Source organism: Balaenoptera physalus (genome assembly GCF_965194825.1).
Source record: "Balaenoptera physalus genome assembly, chromosome: 13".
Lineage (NCBI taxonomy): Eukaryota > Metazoa > Chordata > Mammalia > Artiodactyla > Balaenopteridae > Balaenoptera > Balaenoptera physalus.
In genome coordinates this window covers 15,271,933-15,290,138 of record NC_138892.1, presented here as the reverse complement: position 1 = coordinate 15,290,138, position 18,206 = coordinate 15,271,933, and the positions used below count along the sequence as shown (strand labels likewise).

Genomic DNA, 18,206 nt, shown 5'->3' with positions numbered 1-18,206 from the left:
TTTGCAAGGGCTGTTTCACTGATGCAGCATAAAATCTGCTTTCCTGTAGCTATAGGAGAGGAGGGAACATTTTTTTTCCTCCTGAACTTGCTGAGATTTCTTTCACCAGCAATTAAAAGGGCCTGGTTCTCAGCCCAAGCATTGAAATCCCAAGGGTTATTAGCACCAAGAGAATAAAGGCAGGCCTGAGAGGCTCAAAGCTCACAAGATGAAAGAAAGAGGACATAATTACTAATAAGTGGAATATGGAACATATAATGTTTTGCATCTTCAATACAGCATTTCAAGCTCAGATAACTGAAGGTGGCCAAATAGTAGTTCCTTAGGAATCTACTTGAAAGGAAAGATAAGAGTAGTGACAAAGGTTCCAAACTGGCATCTCTGCAGGGCCGGGCAGGTCATAAAAATGATTGAAATGAGTTTGGTGTAAGATGATAGGGAGTGGTGGGGACTATGGCAAACTGGAGAGCACATGCCTTATTTTTTATAGTACATTGTCCTTTTGCCCTCCCAGTGAATTCTGGGAGAGAATGGTAAAAAGAGCTAAAGGTAGGAGATATTAGCAATTTGGGAAGCAGGAGTGGGGGCTAGTTGGAAGTGGACAGTGGGAGTGAGAGAGACCCAGCAGAGGGAGGCATGTGGCTGAGAAGAGGGAGAAAGTCACTCCAACCTGTTAACAGTCTTTAAAGCAAGTGGAGAAGTGTTAGTCAACTCTGGGGCCTTCCTCTGTAGCCTCTCTTCCCTTTACCTGGAGAGATTTAGAAGTTTGGGTTTTGTTGTATTTTTTTAATAAAAAAAAAAATTTTTAAGATAGTGGGATTACAGGTGATTTTGACTTTTTTATGCTTTTTTTGATATGTTTTAAATTAAAACTTTTTTATTGGGAAGAGGTGAGGTGGCTGTAGGTGCTGACAGAGAAATATGAGTGGAGGACCACCACCAGGGGCGAATCAGCCAGGAAGGCAAATTCTGGGTCCAAGTTACAGCAGGGCCTGGGCAAAATGGGGCCAGGCCAGGGGTCTGACTTAGAAGCCAGGTGGGGTGGAGCCGTGTAGGGGTGTACGGGAGTGTTGGTGGATTCTCCCAGTGAGGCAGAAGTGCTGAGCTGAGGACAGACTGGCACCTTCTGTAGCCCCAGGAAAAATGGCCAAAATGACAGGCAAATCGGAGGATCCCGGTGCTTAGCAATGCAGGCCCTGGAGTCAGAATGTCTGGGTTCACATCCTGGCCTCTCCACCTGCCATTTGCTTGACCAAGTCACTGTGACTCCTGGCCTCAGTGTCCCCAGCTGCACACCTGACAGCCGTCCCTTTCTGCCAGGACTGAATGAGTTTACACGTGTAAGTGCCAGCTCACACGGTGCCTGGCACATCGTGAGTGCCCAGTAAGTACTAGAGTACTCGTTGTACAACTAGGTATACAACTTCTTTATTCTTGGAGTTGAGGGCACGGGCCTGGCTCGCTTGCCTCTGACCCTGAGAAAAGGGCTTGGATTTCGAATCACCTGGAACACAGCGGCAAGGGGACAGCTCTTCAGAACCACTTCTATCCGGCGGGCGGGCGCTGAGCTAGAGAAGGAGGAGCGAGATGGGGTGGGTGACTTCCTTAGAGGCCAGGTGGGTGGATGGTCACCTTCCACACCTGACAGTCATCTGAACTCGGGCTGGGGGCGGGTCTTCTAAGGGGAAATGCTACTTTTAGTCGCGAGTAAGCTATGAAGATTTCCTGCGAGAAACTGAATTTCGTGACTTGAGTGTTCCTTTAACTGATTCTGTCTCCTGTTTGGTCACTTTCTCTCCAATGAGTATTTTATCGCCATGGCCTCCCTGTCAGTTCTTATGGGCACTTTTCCAAAAGAGGAATCCAAACCTCACCCTTCTCTAAAGCTACCCTCTCTCCCTTTCCTGTTCCAGATCCTCATTTCCTTAACAATAAAGAGATGTCAGATGTTACCTTTCTAGTAGAAGGAAGACCATTTTATGCTCACAGAGTGCTGTTATTTACAGCCTCTCCAAGGTATGTGTCATTGATTTTGAAAGCACTGAATTACGAGGGTGGCTATTACTATTCTCTGAAATTCAATGTGGGTGGTATCGTCACTGAACTGGCAGATTTTCTTCTCAAAATCAAGGATCCAAGAGTACAGGGCATTTGTACACCGTGTTCAGGCAGCATGATTCACAAAGACAAAAGGGGGAGGCCACCCAGGAGTCCATCAGTGGAGGAATGAATAAAAAAATACGTAGTGTATACGTACGTTATCCAGCCTTAAAAAGGAAGGCAGTTCTGACACATGCTACAATATGAATGAACTTGGGAACATTATATGAAGTGAAATACGCTCGTCACAAAAAGACAAATACTGTATGATTCCATTTATATGAACCTAGAGTAATCAACTTCATAGAGACAGCAAGTAGAAGGGTGGGGATGGTGGGGCTGGAGAGGGGAATGGGGAGTTGTTTAACGGGGACAGGGTAAGTCCTGGAGACTGATTGCACAGCGATGCAAGCACACTTCACGTGAACATTACACTTAACAATGGTTAAGACAGTAAATTTTATGTTACATGTTTTTTAACCACAATTTGGAAGAAGAGTACAGGGCCGACACTAGCATAAGCAGCAGCCTGATTATGTGGCTTAGACAGGGCACCGTTCCTCTAGGCAGACGGGGCACATGTCGGGCACAGAGCTTCGTGAGCAGAGCGTGGATTGGATTTTAGCTCCCTCAGCCAGGTGTCCTTGTGCAGCCTGAAAGCTCCTACACGGCAGCCTCGAAAGGCCTGCTCTCCAAATATCAGGGAACTTTGACATAAGCCACCCAAAACACAGAGGTCCTGAACCTTACTTTTCCCTGACTCTGGAGTGACAGTAGTATAACACCGTCCCTGCTAGCTCTGCTACAGCCCTTCCTTCTCCTTTTGATTTGAGTAGAGGTGGAGTTGACCATTTAGAACTGCATTATCCCGGGACCTGAACAGGGATTGGTGAAGGTGGGCAGAGAAGAAAGTGATGCTGAATGAGGAGAAGGCAGGCTGCCAGGGGGTGAGCAGAGGGTAAGGACCCTGGGATCCAGAAACGGAACCCACTTCCAGGTCACTAATGAAGCTGTGTGGCCAACACTCCCTGGATTCCTAAAAGCCTCCTGGCATCTCCAGTATTGCCCCCCAAAACCTAATACCCCAAATGTCTGCTTTGCCACTGCAAGAAAAATACACTGTCCCTTGCAAGGTTCTCGGTTGTGACACCATAGAAGAACTAGATCAGTATTGTACCAATGTTAATTTCTTAGTTTCAACATAGCTACAGTGCGTCAGGTCCAGCCTGGCATAGGCTCTGAGGAGGCAGCAGAGGCAGAAATGGCAGAAGTCCCTGCCCTCTTGGAGCAAAGGTTGTGTGGGAGGGGGGGGAAGAGGGAGGTGGAGAGCTCCGTGGGCGGCTGAGGAGCTTGAGGCCTGAATCAGGAAGGACTCCAGAAGCTTGAGGCCTGAATCAGGAAGGCACGCTTTGTGATGGGCCCTACAAGGTGGAGAGGGCTTTAAAAGGCATTTGTTCTTTTCCAATCGCCTGTTTGAGAAATAATTTAACAGTTCCAAACACTGTTTTTAACTTTAGATTTTTAACTTCAGATTGGATTATGGTATCATGTCAGAAGGGGGAGCATTATGTTAAACAATCTATGGATATGTCATTGTATTTCAGAGTGGGAGGGGATACAAGACATTACATGTTTCTATCGTCAGAGAGCTGAGTCTCTTGCAAGCTGTTGATGTCTTTTTGAGTCTTCTTATCTCCCTTTTTATGTTCCTGCTCAGGTTCAAAGCACTCCTCTCTAGCAAACCAACAAATGACAACACCTGCATAGAGATTGGATACGTGAAGTACCCCATCTTTCAGGTGAGCCCCTGTGGCCTGGAACCCTGCTGGTAGGTGCGGGGCACTGGTGGGTCCCTCCAGCCCTCCACCTGTGGATCAGCCACTGTACTGAGTCATCAGCTTCTGCACTCTTGACCCCCATCCGCACACTGCCCCTCCCACTTACCATCCATTCATGCCCACAGCATTAACTGAGCACCTACTATGTGCCCGACACTGTGTTGGGACCTGGAGACACAAGGATAAAGGACATTCTTCTCCTGGGGACTCACAGTCCAGAGGGGGTAAATCTGAGTCACAGTATAAAGTGGGGTGTGCATGAGAGAGGGGTGAACCAACAAGCTACGGCGACTCAGACCAGGGAGACTGGGGAAGGCCCCTGGATGAGGTGTCGCTGAAATATTGCAGGCTGAGGAGAAGCTGGCAAACCATGGGGAGGCTTAGGGCTTAAGAAAGGGAGCTGGAACATTCCAGGCAGAGAACAGCAGGTATGAAGTCCCCAAAGGCGGTTGAGCCCAGTGTGATCAGGAACCAGTGGACTTCAGGGAATCCAGTGTCATGTTAACATTGGTCTGAACCTAATGTAAATAGGAAAGGAAGGTTTGTCAGAGGCCAGATGACATTGCCATATCTCCCTCCATTTGAAATCAATACCGTTTGGTTTATGGGGCACCTCTAAGGGGGCACAGCAGCTTTCTTCCCTTTTCCTCCGTTCTTCATGCCTGATTCATTTTTTTTTTCTTTTTTTGGTGGTGTCTTTGTCTGGTTTTGGTATCAGGGTAATGGTGGCTTCATAGAATGTCTTTGGGAGTGTTCCTTCCTCTTCAGTCTTTTGGAAGAGTTTGAGAAGGATAGGTATAAGTTCTTCTCTGTATGTTTGGTAGAATTTGCCTGTGAAGCCATCTGGCCCTGGATTTCATGCCTGATTCATAAATCCAGCCTTGCAATGACATTCTCGCCACTAGGAGAAATTCACACCCCCAGCTGGCCTCGCACCCCTATCTCTGAAGCTCCGAGTCTCATCGGGGGCATGGAGGTTGGTGGGCTGCTTACGTCCAGCAGGGGGCGTATAGGGGAGACTGTGGCCCCTCCGTGCTGTCTTCGCACAGCCAGGGTTGGTCGGCCAATGTGGGTGATCTGGGGATGGAATTTATAGGATTCTGAACAGGACCTGTTTCCTCTGGTTCAGTTCTGGAGGGACAGCCCTGGGAAAATGTGGGTAAGACTCAGGCTGGCCCTCAGGAGGCTCACATTCCAAGAGGGTTGAGGAGACCACTCAGACATAAGCAGGAGGCAAGCATGGCCGTAACCAGCGTCATAGGGCGGGGTTCCTGATCTGGGCTTTGAAGGACAGAGCTGCATTTCAGGATCTAAATGCTACCTTCCCCAGTTTAAACAGCTGCATTCCCCTGTTTAAAATCATTGGCCCTCGTGTGACCTTAAACAAATTGCCCAGCCTATCTGAGCCTCAGCTTCCTCATCTGGTGAATAGGAGAGAGAGGGTATTCCAGAGGGAGAAACAGCATAACAAAGGCACAAAAGTGGGAAATCATGGAGTGTATTTGAGGGAAAGTGATAATAGTCCATTTGGCTGTGTCTTAAGGTATACTGGAGACTGAAAAGATGCATTGGAACCACATACTATAAGCCAAGGGTGGCTGGCCAGATAATGGTTCTTCCCTCCACTGGTGATTGACCCTGGTCCCCCAGATCCTGTGATTCAGAGGGCTGCCAGGAAGCCACCATGCCCTCACACTAAAGCCCTAAAGCCCACTGAGGTGTCAGTATTTCCACCATTAGAGATGCATTCCTTTGGCTATGTTGAAACTTCAAAATAAAGAATCCTTATGGAATAACCATGCACAGGCTCTTCTCTGAGCCTCATTTTCCCCATTTTTAACTCCAACTGTGAATGAGGCACTGACCTTTGCTTGCATGTGGTTATCTGGATTAATCTTGCCACTTTTAGAGGTGGGGAAACTGAGACCCAGAGAACTTAGTGCTGGTGAGTGACAGAGCCATTATTTGAACCCAGTCTGGTCCAAAGAGGAACAATAATAAGAGCAACTCCCATTTCATGTGCTCCAGCTACATGCAGGGCTCGAAACCCGTGGTTCTCAACCTCAGCTGAGCAGTGGAATCATTTGAGGAACTTTGATGATTCCCAGTGTCCAGGCTGTAAATCAGAATCTGGGCTGCGGCCCAGGCATCAGCATTTTGAAGTCTCCACCCTCTGCCATCATCCAGAGGCATGTGCAGCCAAGGTGGAGAACCAGTGCTCTAAGTTACAGTGGTTCTCGAAATTTAGGAGGCATCAGAAACTCCAGGGGAAGCGCTGGGGGGTGAAGGGAGTTGCTTGTTAAGATGCAGAAAACTTGCTAAGATGCAGATTCCTGGGCCCCGCCCCCCAGAGTTCCTGATTCTGTAGGCCTGGCGTGGGGCCCGAGAATTCATGTTTCTTACAAGAACCCAGGTAATGCTGATGCCGCTGGACCAGGGACCCCCTCTGAGCACCACTGCCCCACATCATCTCATTCAGTCCTCCCAGCTCCCCCTCCAGGTGGCTCTTCTCCCACCCAACAGACAAGGTAGAGGAAGTGGCCCGAGCTCCCACTGCTCATCACAGCCAAGCTGAGCTTCAGACCCAGGCCTGGCTGACTCCCAGGCCTGACCTCTTAACTGCCTCCCTGCTATGGGGCCTTCGGTCCTCCCTAAAAATCGCCCAGCCTGGAGGAAAGGCCCATTAGCATTTGGAGCATGAGCCAGATGCTGGAAACCACACCTCCACCCCCCACCCCCAGCTCTCCAAGTGCCCATGGAGAGAGCACTTACGCCATCAAGCCTGGGACTAACTGGGGAGGTTCTTGTCATCAGAAACCGGCTTGTAGTAGGCACTCAATAAATGTTTGCTGTGGGAGCTGGTTAAATGAGACACCTACGTGGAAAGGCACAGCCCCAGAGGAATCATAAGCCTGTAATTGCTTTTAGCTGGATTAGGCTTCCCGGCCACATTAGCCTCCAGTTACTGTAATGGGCAGAGAAGATTGAGCAGGCCCTGGGGACTTTCCCATGTGCCTGCCCCTTCCCCATAAAAGAAGAAAAGCCTCATTTGTGGCTCAAAATAGGCCAAGTAGGGCTGAATCTGACCCAGAAGGAGGCTCCCAGGGGCCTGCTCACTTCACTTCCATGCTGAACAGAAGAATTTTAGTAAATGAGACGGCTTTGAGTTTCCTCCCTGCAAGAATGTTTAACATCATACACAGGCAAGAGCCCAATGCAGCTGAGGCTGCACCTGGGAGCAGGGCCTCCACGAGGCTGTGGACGCCGTTTACATCCTGCTTCATGCAGGCTGACAGCTGCCAAGAAAAACAACTCCATAAACAGGCCCTTTGGCCTAATAAGGGTCCATTTCGGCCCCTTGCAGAAAAGGCTTGTGCTGGCTGAGTCTGAAGGTGGCATGGCTCAGCCCAGTTTATATTCCATTAGCCCCAGGTTCTCCATCCATGCTCTTGAAAGCAGCATTTCAAGTCAACAGCCCAACCGTGAGGAAATGAGATAATATGCTTTGTAACTGGAGCGGCCCTGTGTTCAGGACAGTTATTATTATGGCTCTTACCGATATTATTGTTGGTTTGGTCTTTATAAAAGAGAGGTGCTAGGGGAATAAATGGATTTTAATAAAGCGAATATCCCAGCATTCGCCGATGTGGTGTTTTAGATGCTTATGACTCATCAGGTTTGGGGGGGCGGTAAATAATGCTACGATATCATTTCACAAAGCCTCAGCCATCACCATTAAAACACCGCCTGCAACAGGCAGGTGGCCAGTGCATGGGAGACTCAAATGCAAAAGAGGAAGGGCAGGCACTGGGGAGGCAGAGATGGACGAGACCCAGTCTGTGCCCTCAGACTCCAGCGGGAAGTAACACTGCAGTCATGTGCAATGCGCTGCCCGGCACGGGGTGGGAGGCAGCTGAGAGATCTGAGCAGATCTGAGGAGGCTTCACAGAGGTGACCACTGAGCTAGATCCCGAAGGAGGGGCCGGAGATCAACAGGTGGAGAAGAAGGGAAGGGCATCCAAGCAGAGGGAACAGCGTGGGCAAAAGCAGAGGAGTGAAAGAGACGGTGGTAGGTTCTGCTCAAGGCAAATGGTTGGGAGCGGTCAGAGTGAAAAAGGCAGATGTTACCAAGGTTGGGAGGAGAGAAGGGCAGAGTGGCAGGTGAGATCTGAAAAAGTAAATTGAGCCATAGTAGCCGTATTCATAACAGCAAAAAAAGTGGAAGCAACCCAAATGTCCATCGGCTGATGAATGGATACACAAAATGTGGTACATCCACACAACGGGGTATTGTTCAGCAATAGAAAAGAGGTGAAAGAGTGATATATGTGACAGCAGGGTGAACCTTGAAAACATCACACTAAGTGAAAGAAGCCAGACACAAAAGAGCACATGCTGTAAGATTGCATCTGTATGAAATGCCCGGAACAGGCAAATCACAGTGGGTGTCAGCACACGTAGGAAACGGGAGAGACTGCTGACAGGCATAGGGTTTTTCCTGGGGGTGTTGAAAATGTTCTAAAATTAGATTGTGGTGATGGTTGCACAACATTGTGACTATTCTAAAAACCATTGAACTGTATACTTTAAATCAAAGCATTTTGTGTCATATGAACTCTATTTCAATACAACTGTAAATAATATATACATATACATATTTTTGAACAATTATTTTTGTACTGAAGTATAGTTGATTTACAATGTTGTGTTTGTTTCTGGTGTACAACAAAGTGATTCAGTTATACATATAAATACATATTCTTTTTCATATTCTTTTCCATTATGGTTTATTACAGGATATTGAATATAGTTCCCTGTGCTATACAGTAGGACCTTGTTGTTTATCTATTTTATATATAGTAGTGTGTATATGTTGATCCCAAGCTCCTAATTTATCCCTCCCCCTCCCCCTCCCCCTTCCCCCTTTGGTAACCATAAGTTTGTTTTCTATGTCTGTGAGTCTGCTTCTGTTTCGTAAATAAGTTCATTTGTGTCATTTTAGATTCCACTTAAAAGTGATATATGGTATTTGTCTTTCTCTGAGTTACTTCACTTAGTATGATCATCTCTAGGCCCACCCATGTTGCTGTAAATGGCATTATTTCATTCTTTTTGTGGCTGAGTAATATACATCTTCTTTGTCCAGTCATCTGCCAGTGGACATTTAGGTTGTTTCCATGTCTTGACTATTGTAAATAGTGCTGCTGTGAGCATTGGGGTGCATGTATCTTCTCGAATTAGAGTTTTCTCTGGATATATGCCCAGGAGTGGGATTGCTGGATCATATGGCAACTTTATTTTTAGTTTTTTAAGGAACCTCCATACTGTTCTCCATAGTGCCTCCACCAATTTACATTCCCACCAACAGTGTAGGAGGGTTCCCTTTTCTCCAAACCCTCTCCAGCATTTCTTATTTGTAGATTTTTTAATAATGGCCACTCTGACCTGTGTGAGGTGATACCTCATTATAGTTTTGGTTTGCATTTCTCTAATATTTAGCAGTATTGAGCATCTTTGCATGTGCCTATTGGCCATCTGTATGTCTTCTTTGGAGAAATGTCTGTTTTAGTCTTCTGCCCAGTTTTTGGTTGGGTTGTCTTTTTTTGTTATTGAGTTGTATGAGCTGAAAAGTGATTACTTTAAACACACATGCAAAAAGTAGATTGAGATCAGTCACAAAGGATGTTAAATGGCCTGAGTAAGAAAGTGGCCGCACATGGCAGAAGCACTACTGGAAGAAGATTTTTCAACCTCAGAGAAAATTGAAGAGCTAACATTTATTGAGTTCTTGCCATGCACCTGCCAGGCCCCTGTTAGGCCTGTTACATATATTAACTCATTTAATCCTCATCACAACTCCATGAGGTAGGTCATATTATCCCCACTTTACAGATGATGAAACTGAGGCACAGAGAGCCTAACTTAATTCAGGTCACCCAGCTTTTAAGTGACAGAGCCAGATCAGAAACTGAGGCAGCCCAGCTCCAGGTTCCTTGCTCCTAACCACTGTTCTGTATTAGTCACAGATTCTCAGAGCCCGAAGGGACCATAGAGGGCAACCCAGTCCAAGCACCTCATTTTACAGGTGCCCCAAAATGGAATGTAACAGTCTACAGATTTTTCCAACACACCTTTATTAAGCCCAGGCAGGTAAAGTCAGTGTGTCATACAGGCAGGCAGAAGACATTAGAGAGTAGTGGAGACAGTAGCCAACTGGGAAGGATACACACCACCTAAAAAATTTATACTCAGCTCCATGGGAGGTGGTGACAGCCAATACTAACACATCCTTAGGCTTCATTCTACTTGAGGGACACCAGTTTGCAAAGCTCTGGGACTCTGCACACCATCTGGCATGCTGAGTCACATGTACAAAGCCTGGCGTGGACAGTTCACACCATCAATGAAACGTTGAAACCCTGGACCCCTGATGGTTTCATCTTGGATCTTGTCAAGTTATAATAGGGAGCAGGTGATTTCACCGTGGCTCAGTCACCCTCTGGAAATTAAACAAGAGGTTTCTAGTCAAACTGGGCCATGTTCCCAGGGGGACTGCCGCTGGTGTAGGGTCTTTAAGCCACACCACGTGTGCTGCAGTTCTGGGCAGCTCGGTGGGGTGGGAGGTAGGAGGACAACCTGTGATTATCACTCATAGATGGGGGAAAACCATCCTGGGGAGCAGAGCTTAGAATTGTTTAATTTGACGCTGAGGATGAACCACAGGGAGACAGATTGCAGCATGGTGTAAGGAAAAATATCCAGCTCTATAAAACTTTTAAAGGGAACTTCTCCTGAAAGGCAGTGATCTGGTGGGAATGGCCACCCTTAAAAAGGGGTGTCATACAGGGACTCAGAACCAGCCTGAGGGTTTGAGTGGATGGCTTTAAGATGTATCTGCGTGCCATTGACACTTTGCTCACTGTGTTCTGTCTTCCAGCTGGTCATGCAGTATCTCTACTACGGTGGCCCAGAGTCGCTTCTCATTAAAAACAACGAGATCATGGAGGTAAGGAATCCGCTGTGTCATTGGGTGGGTGGCACGCACGGGCGGTGTCTGGGGGGAGGCTGTGTTGGGTTTTCATTTGAATGCAGGCTTTGGGGTCCTGCCTACCTCCTTAGATCTCCCAAGGGCTTCTCATCAGAGCCCCTCCCCTGGAAGGCTGGGGTGCTGGGTGCGCTAGTCTGATCCCTTTCAATAGCAACTGAGTGAAGCCCAATTTTAACTGGCTTTGGCGGGTGGAGGAAAGGAAATTTACTGAAGAGTCTGAAGCTAGCGCTAGCTTCAGGCACAGCTGGGGCTCAAATAGCATCATCAGGAACTATCTTTGATGACTTCTCCCATGTCATTTGTAAGAGAAATATATGGTCTGAAAGCATTCCTCAAATCTCAGCATGTCCACTGAGGCAGAAGCCAAGAGCCAGTTACAAAGCTCTCCTGGCCTCACTCAGGCCCCTCAGTCCTGCAGCTCCCTGGCTCTCCCTGTCTCCTGTCCACCTCTCGTAACTCTGCCTCTTCTCCCCTCCCTGCTCCTTCCTAGAAGTGGAACTCGTGTCAAAGCTGGTAGCTTTGAACCAGAAGCCAAAATCACTTTGATATTCCTGAGCGAAAGAGCCAGGAGCCTGTTCAGGTGCCTGAAGTCCAGGGTGGCTGATGAGAGATGTCAGAACACTATGAGTTGTTCAAGAGGTGACACCACACGGTGGTTCAGACGTGGGCTCTGGGCCAGACTGGGTTCAGATCCAGGCTCTACCCCTTCTGAGCTGTGTGATCTTGGAGCAGTAATTTAACCTCTCTGATCCTCAGTTTCCCAACCTGTAGAATGGGGATAACAATATCTACCCCATTGGGTATTGAAGATCTTAAGAGTTTCTATTTGTAAGGTGCTTACTACAGAACCTGGCATATGTCACAGGGGCTGTGTGTTCACTGGGGGCTATTTATCCTTTTGTTCTTACTCTGTGAAACCTTCTGTGGTCACTCCCCCGCCCCCCAAAGTTACTCTCCTGTCTCTCTGGACGGCTCCTCTGACACGTCACAACCTCAGGACTAAACTACACTCTGAGGACTCAAAAATTATTTTCAAATTGAAATAATGAACATACATTTCAGTCATGTAGATAATACAGAAGGGCTTTATAGTACATAAAAAGCACCTCACCCAGCCACCCCCCACCCCCCACCCCATCGTCCCAGTTCTTTCCCCAAAGGCAATCCCTTTGAACTCTTGCTTCAGCCCTTTCTTCCCCTCCCCAGAGCCTCTGTTCAGCATCTTCCACGGCCAGGTGCCGTGCTCAGGGCTGGAATACAGCAGCGATGCCAAGGGACAGAGATCCCTGCCCTCCTGGTCTCTGGAGAGGGCGACAGGCATGACATCATGTCTGGTGTGAGAAAGGCTGTGGGGAAAACTCAGACAGGGTAAGGGGGCCAGATGGTGATGGAAGGAGTAGTCCTGAGGTGACATCTGTGTGGAGACATGGATAAATGGAGGGAGTGAGCCACATTGATACCCACCTTGCTAAATAAGAGCGTCACCCTTATTTCTGGACATAACAATTTTAGGCATTTTTGCTTGACCTCTTGCTGTAATAAATGTAAATTTGATTCACTTCGACCCCACCCCTCCCCCCTGCCATCTTCCCCTGCAGTTGAATTCTGTCGCTGGGTCTTACTCCTCTAATGCCAGCAACAGCTCTAGTGTAACCTTCCGGCTTTAGAGTGATGTCCGACACTTTATTCCTGGTGCCTTCACCTTGGGTACCGCTGTGGGAGGTGAAGAGTTTTCTCACCGTGGGCGTTGCTTTCCTTCCACCTCCCAACCTCTAACAGGCTCTTTTCATGGTTTTTAGCTTCTGTCTGCTGCTAAATTTTTCCAGCTGGAGGCTCTGCAGCGACACTGTGAGATTATCTGTGCAAAGAGCATCAATACCGACAACTGTGTGGATATTTACAACCACGCCAAGGTAATCAATCCCATTCTCGCTTCTCGAGCACCCCCCGTGCCCTGACGCGGGAGAGGCTTTCTTTGCAGACACTCTGAGTCCGGGTAGAGCGCGGATGCTGGGCCTGTGCATTTAGGCCAAGCCGTCATCGCTCCTCCCAAGGTCTGCTTCCTGCTTAGAAGAGATGTCTTTCCCTTCATCCGCGCCTCCAGAACACAATGAAAGCAAGCAAGCAGAAGTTTCAAAAGCAGAGTCATTCTCAAACCGTAGCACGCGTCTGAGTCACATGGCAGACTCTGATTCAGCAGGCTCTGGGGTGGGCGCCGGTCCTGCGTTTCTAACAGGCTCCCAGGTGAAGCCTCTGCAGCTGGTCTAGGCCACACCTTGAGCAGCAAGCTTCTGGAACAGTGGTTCTCCAAGTGCCGTCCCCAATCCAGCAGCATCAGTATCAACCAGAAACTTGTCAGGAATGTATATTGTAGGCCCCACCCAGACCTACTGAATCAGAAACTTTGTGAGTGAGGTCTGGCCGTCAGTGGCTTCCCAGGCCCTCCAGGTGATTCTGGGGTGTTCACAGGTGAGAACCATTATGCTAGAACTGAGGTTCCCAATGCTGGCTGCACGGTAGAATCACCTGGGCACTCACTTAAAATCCCCATGCCTGGGACCTATCACAGACCAATTCATCAATCTCTGGGGGTGGAGCCTGGAAAAAAGGTATTTTTTTCATAGCTTCCTGGGTGATTCTCAGATGTGCCAAGGTTGAGAACAGGCTGTCAACACTAGAGAGGTCCAAGGAGTCCTCCTAGTCAGGTGGCCCTAACACCTGGGGAGACATTTGGAATCTCGGTGTGGCCCTTCACCCCAAAGATCTCTGCAGGGAAGCCCAGGAATCTGTATTTTTAACAGGCTCCCAGGGCAACCTTTGTGATTTCAGCCCTAAGGCCAGTCTTCACTCCAGTTTTTGGAGTAAAATCACTGAACCACCGATTTCATCCAATTCACTTCACAAGTGGGGATACCGGGACCAAGAGAATTAAAATCATGTGTCCAGGTGCCACTTCATTTTGGTTCATGCGCTCAGGACAGGGGGATTAACATCTGCTGGGAAGAAACAATGAAATAAATTAAGATCAGGAGTTAATTTAAAACAAAGCGCTCTTCTTTGGTATAACTGCAGCTCAGCACACATGCCTCCCACATCCACGGTTGTAGAGTGACAATTGGTGTGAATAATGGTTACTCTGCTCATTGTGAAAACACAGGTTACATTTGAGATGTTATTTTCTGTTTTACACCAACATTCCCTGAGTCCTTTCCAGGTGCAGGCCTCTGTGCTTAAAGCTTTGTTGCATTACCTTTTTAAATCCTCACCACAACCCTTTCATTAGTCCCATGTTATAATAAGGAAACGGAGGCACAGAGAGGTGCAGTAACTTGCTTAAGGTCACACAGCTATTACAGAGATTTTTTTTCATTGTGGTAAAACATACGTAATGTGAAACTTACCATTTTAACCATTTCTAAGTGTACACTTCAGCGGTATTACGTACATTCGCATTGTTGTGCAACCATCACTGCCATCCATCTCCAGAATTTTTCATCTTCCCAAACTGAAATTCTATGCCCATTAAACACTAACTCCCCATTCCCCTCTCCTCCCCAGCCCTTGCAACCATCATTCTACTTTCTGTCTCTGTGAGTTTGACTGCTCTAGGTGCTTCATATAAATGGAATCATATGGTATTTGTCTGGCTTATTTTTGTGGCTGGCTTCTTTCGGTTAGCACAATGTCCTCCGGGTTCATTCATGTTGTGGTGTGTGTCAGAATTTCATTTCTTTTTCAGGCTGAATAATATTCCATTGTATGTATGTACCACATTGTGTTTATCCATTCATCCATCAGTGGATACCTGGGTTGCTTCCACCTTTTGGCTCTTGTGAATAATGCTGCTATGAACAGGGGTGTGCAAATATCTGTTCCAGTCCCTCCTTTCAGCTCTTTGGGATATTTGCCCAGAATGTAAACCTAGATTTGCCTCACTCCAAAGCACAGGTTCTTCCTTGTGTTTATTGTCTGGCCTAATAAATGTTCGAAATATTTGCAATAATCCTTGCAATAATACTCAAAAAAAGATTTCTGATTGGTCATCAGTAAATCAAAAGGTTCAGTCAGGCTACTTTCTACCCACCCACACTGGATGTTTTGGTTAAGTAAGGGTTTTACCAAAATCTGATTTCTTGGGACACAGCAAAAAAAAATTTTTTTTTAAATCTTGAACTGGTTACTTTGCAAAAAAGCATCCAGAGAAACTCTCTACCCAGGAAGAGGGCCCAGTTAGTCTCACAGTCCTCTGACCCCTCCCCTGGCCATTGGACACCCATATTGCCCTGTGAACCCCACATCCACAGTGGCTTTGCTGTGGCCTATCTCCTTGGCAGCAAGGCCTGCGTTCCACAGTCCCATTTTAATAACTTCAGGTTCCTTGGCAGGCAGCTTCTGTAGCTCTCTTTTTATTTAATAACGCACCCGATGCAACGTGAGCCCGGGCTGGGAATACATTAGTGCTACAGGCTTGGATCACCTATGGCAAAGAACTGCCTCTTTCATTGATGTGCCTCTGCAGCCAGAGCTTGGTCAGACGCCAGCCTCTGTCTACCCTCCCAGGCCTCATCCTGGAATGTTTCCAAGGTCAGTGCCTGCCCTTCGTGATACTTGCATGGAGAACGGGGCAATGCCAGCACCCCTTGCCCTTTCTATGTGCTGCTTCCCCTGCGCTGTGGATCCTGCAGCTCCCACTAATGATAACCTGCCACGTGGATTCTATTACTGCCAGATTGTGCTGCATACTGAGGCTAGTTTAGTAAAAGAGGCAGAAAAGAAACCAATACTTGGTTTGGAACCCCAGGAAATGCAGACATTGAGATACTAACAACCATACTTCAAATGTCAACAAGTTCTTGGCAACATTACCTCTCTTCTGCACCTAACCATTGGAGACAGCTGTGGAGTTTTCCAGCCCAGAGGAGAAGCCTAGCCCATAAATGCACGGCTTCCTCATCTTTTTTTTCCTAGCAAAGCTGTCCCGAACTATTCAGTCATGAAGAAGAGGCCCTGGAGCTTCTGATGGTCCTTTCAGGGTGTCTTTCAACTTGAGAATAAGAAGAAGCTGGTTCATCAAATTGAATCTAAGCTAACGCAGTAAGCTCAACGGGGCACTGTGATGGGAAGAACATGTGTTTGGAAACCAAGGGATTCATTCCCTAGTGTTTATTGTGAGCCCACTGTTTACCAGGAGGTGTATATACATCTGAATAAGAAATTAGTAAGATATGGCCTCTGCACTTGAGAAAGGTACTGTCTAGGACAGGGCTCAGCAAACTTCTTCTGTGAAGGTCCAGATAAATATTTTCACAGAGGCCATGCTGTCACTTTGATCCTACTCAATTCCGCCATTGTAGTGAAAAGCAGCCAGAGACAATATGTAAATGAATGGGTGTGGCTGTCTCCCAATAAAACTTTATTTACAAAAACAGGTGGTGGGCCAGATTTGGCTCACAGGCCTGTAGTTTGTCAACCGTTGGTCTAGAAGGTGAGAGGTCTGGTCCCAGTTCTGTCTGTAATTAGCTGTGTAAAGGTAGGCAAGCATCTGATATATACTCACCATTCAATAAATATCACCAAATATAAATGTAAGTACTTATTGTGCTTATTCTTCTCCAATTACACTAACTTGTGATGAGAGACACCCCTATACAAAGCAAGTGGCTAGGTGTGGTAAGGGGAGAGGGTCTCTCTGTGTCCACAGAATCAGAGATAGGCAACTCTGAGCCTCAGTTTCCCCACATGTACAATGAGGCCTTTTCTCTGTGACTCTAAAAGGAGGGTTCATGTTGAAAGAATGAAAGCGTTCCTAAGAACTCTTCCAGCTCCAGGATGCTATGCATCTCTGTGAACATTTGTGTGATAACAAGCCTGCTCACCTGATAAAGCTCACCAGGCCCCCTAAGCCTCTCCGAGACCACAGAATCACCTGGCGTGTCCGTGTCCTAAATGCGCAGAGCATGGTACCCTCCAGTCCACGCCCCCTCATTTTGTAGCTTGGGAAACTGAGGCCCAGAGAAGTGATTTGACTCGCCCAAAGGTGCACATGATTTTTATGAAGATAGGTCATTGGCTCAGTGAATTAGCACATGGTGTCAGTGAGTTCAAGGTAATAGGCTTGAGGGAGTTCCCTAGTGGCCTAGTGGTTAGGATTCCAGGCTTTCATTGCCGTGGCCTGGATTCAGTCCCTGGTCGGAGAACTGAGATCCCGCAAGCCATGTGATGCAGCCAAAAAAATAATAATAATAGTTTTATAAAAAAGAAAAAAAGGTTACAGGCTTGGTCCTTCTATGGGCCACTTAGCTGAACTAGGTTCCATAGATACAGTCAACTCCCCTTATTCCAACCTAGGCACCTACTTTGTGCACGTGGGTCCCTGGATTTAAATGAGTGAGATGAGAGTAATAATGATGAATAGTTTACATTTAGCGTGACAGCTAACACTGACTGAGCACTGACTACAGTCAGCCAGTGTTCTGAATGTGCCATGTATTATCTCATTTAATGCCAGCAACAGCTTATTAGGTAGGTATTATTATCTTCCCCCATTTTAGGGACAGGAATATGGAGGCACAGAGAGATTAAATAACTCGCCCAGCAGCAGATGGCTGGAAGTGGCAAAGTCTGGATTAAGAACTCACGCAGATTCCAGAGCCCCCTGCCTTAGCTCCCTTCCTAACCTGCCTCCCCTACGTGTGACAGATGACAGTCCTGACATCAGTTATGTTCTATTCAATCCCCCCAACAGGTCTAGGATGCAAGTGACTTAGTTCCCATTTTGAAAATGAGGAACCTAAAGCCAGAGGCCAAGTGACCCAGCCCTGGTCATATATTCAGAAAAGTGGGGGAGCCCCAACTTGAATCCAGGCGTCCCGCTCATTCCACCGTCGCCCTGTTGGCGCTGCCTCATCGAAATTCCACCGTTCCACGTGGAGCAGCTTAAAGTGCATCTCTGGCTTAAGGACAGCATATTAGGGAGTTCAGAACGATAAATTCCACATTTAGATAATTTAGCATCTAAATAAAGCAGCAGGATATCATCTCAGGGAGCATTTAACTTCTGAGCATCCAGCTCATTGCAATAGAGAGACAAGCTTTGAAAACTGTAGAAAAGGTCTGAATACGGACACAGCTGACCCTCGTCTGCACATTTGCTCCTGCATCTCCAACAGGAATTCCTCCACCCAGCACGCGTCCGAGGTTGAATGGTATCAGGCCGGAGG

The 18,206-nt window shown here is 47.3% G+C and overlaps 1 protein-coding gene across 9 annotated transcripts in view; it reads left to right on the top strand.

Moving 5' to 3' along the window:
• Positions 1–18,206, top strand: part of ABTB3 (ankyrin repeat and BTB domain containing 3) — a 313,346-nt gene that overhangs the window by 293,127 nt on the left and 2,013 nt on the right. For 2 of the 9 annotated variants that reach the window (XM_082420980.1, XM_082420977.1), the window contains 4 exons: positions 1,914–2,016; positions 3,818–3,899; positions 10,876–10,944; positions 12,786–12,899. In XM_082420980.1, the coding sequence (XP_082277106.1) occupies positions 1,914–2,016; positions 3,818–3,899; positions 10,876–10,944; positions 12,786–12,899 (368 nt within the window). Of the gene's footprint in view, positions 1–1,913; positions 2,017–2,936; positions 3,059–3,817; positions 3,900–10,875; positions 10,945–11,476; positions 11,990–12,172; positions 12,355–12,785; positions 12,900–18,206 lie in introns of those variants that run through there. The other 7 variants (XR_014252553.1, XM_082420976.1, XM_082420978.1 and 4 more) reach the window with 7 other exon arrangements.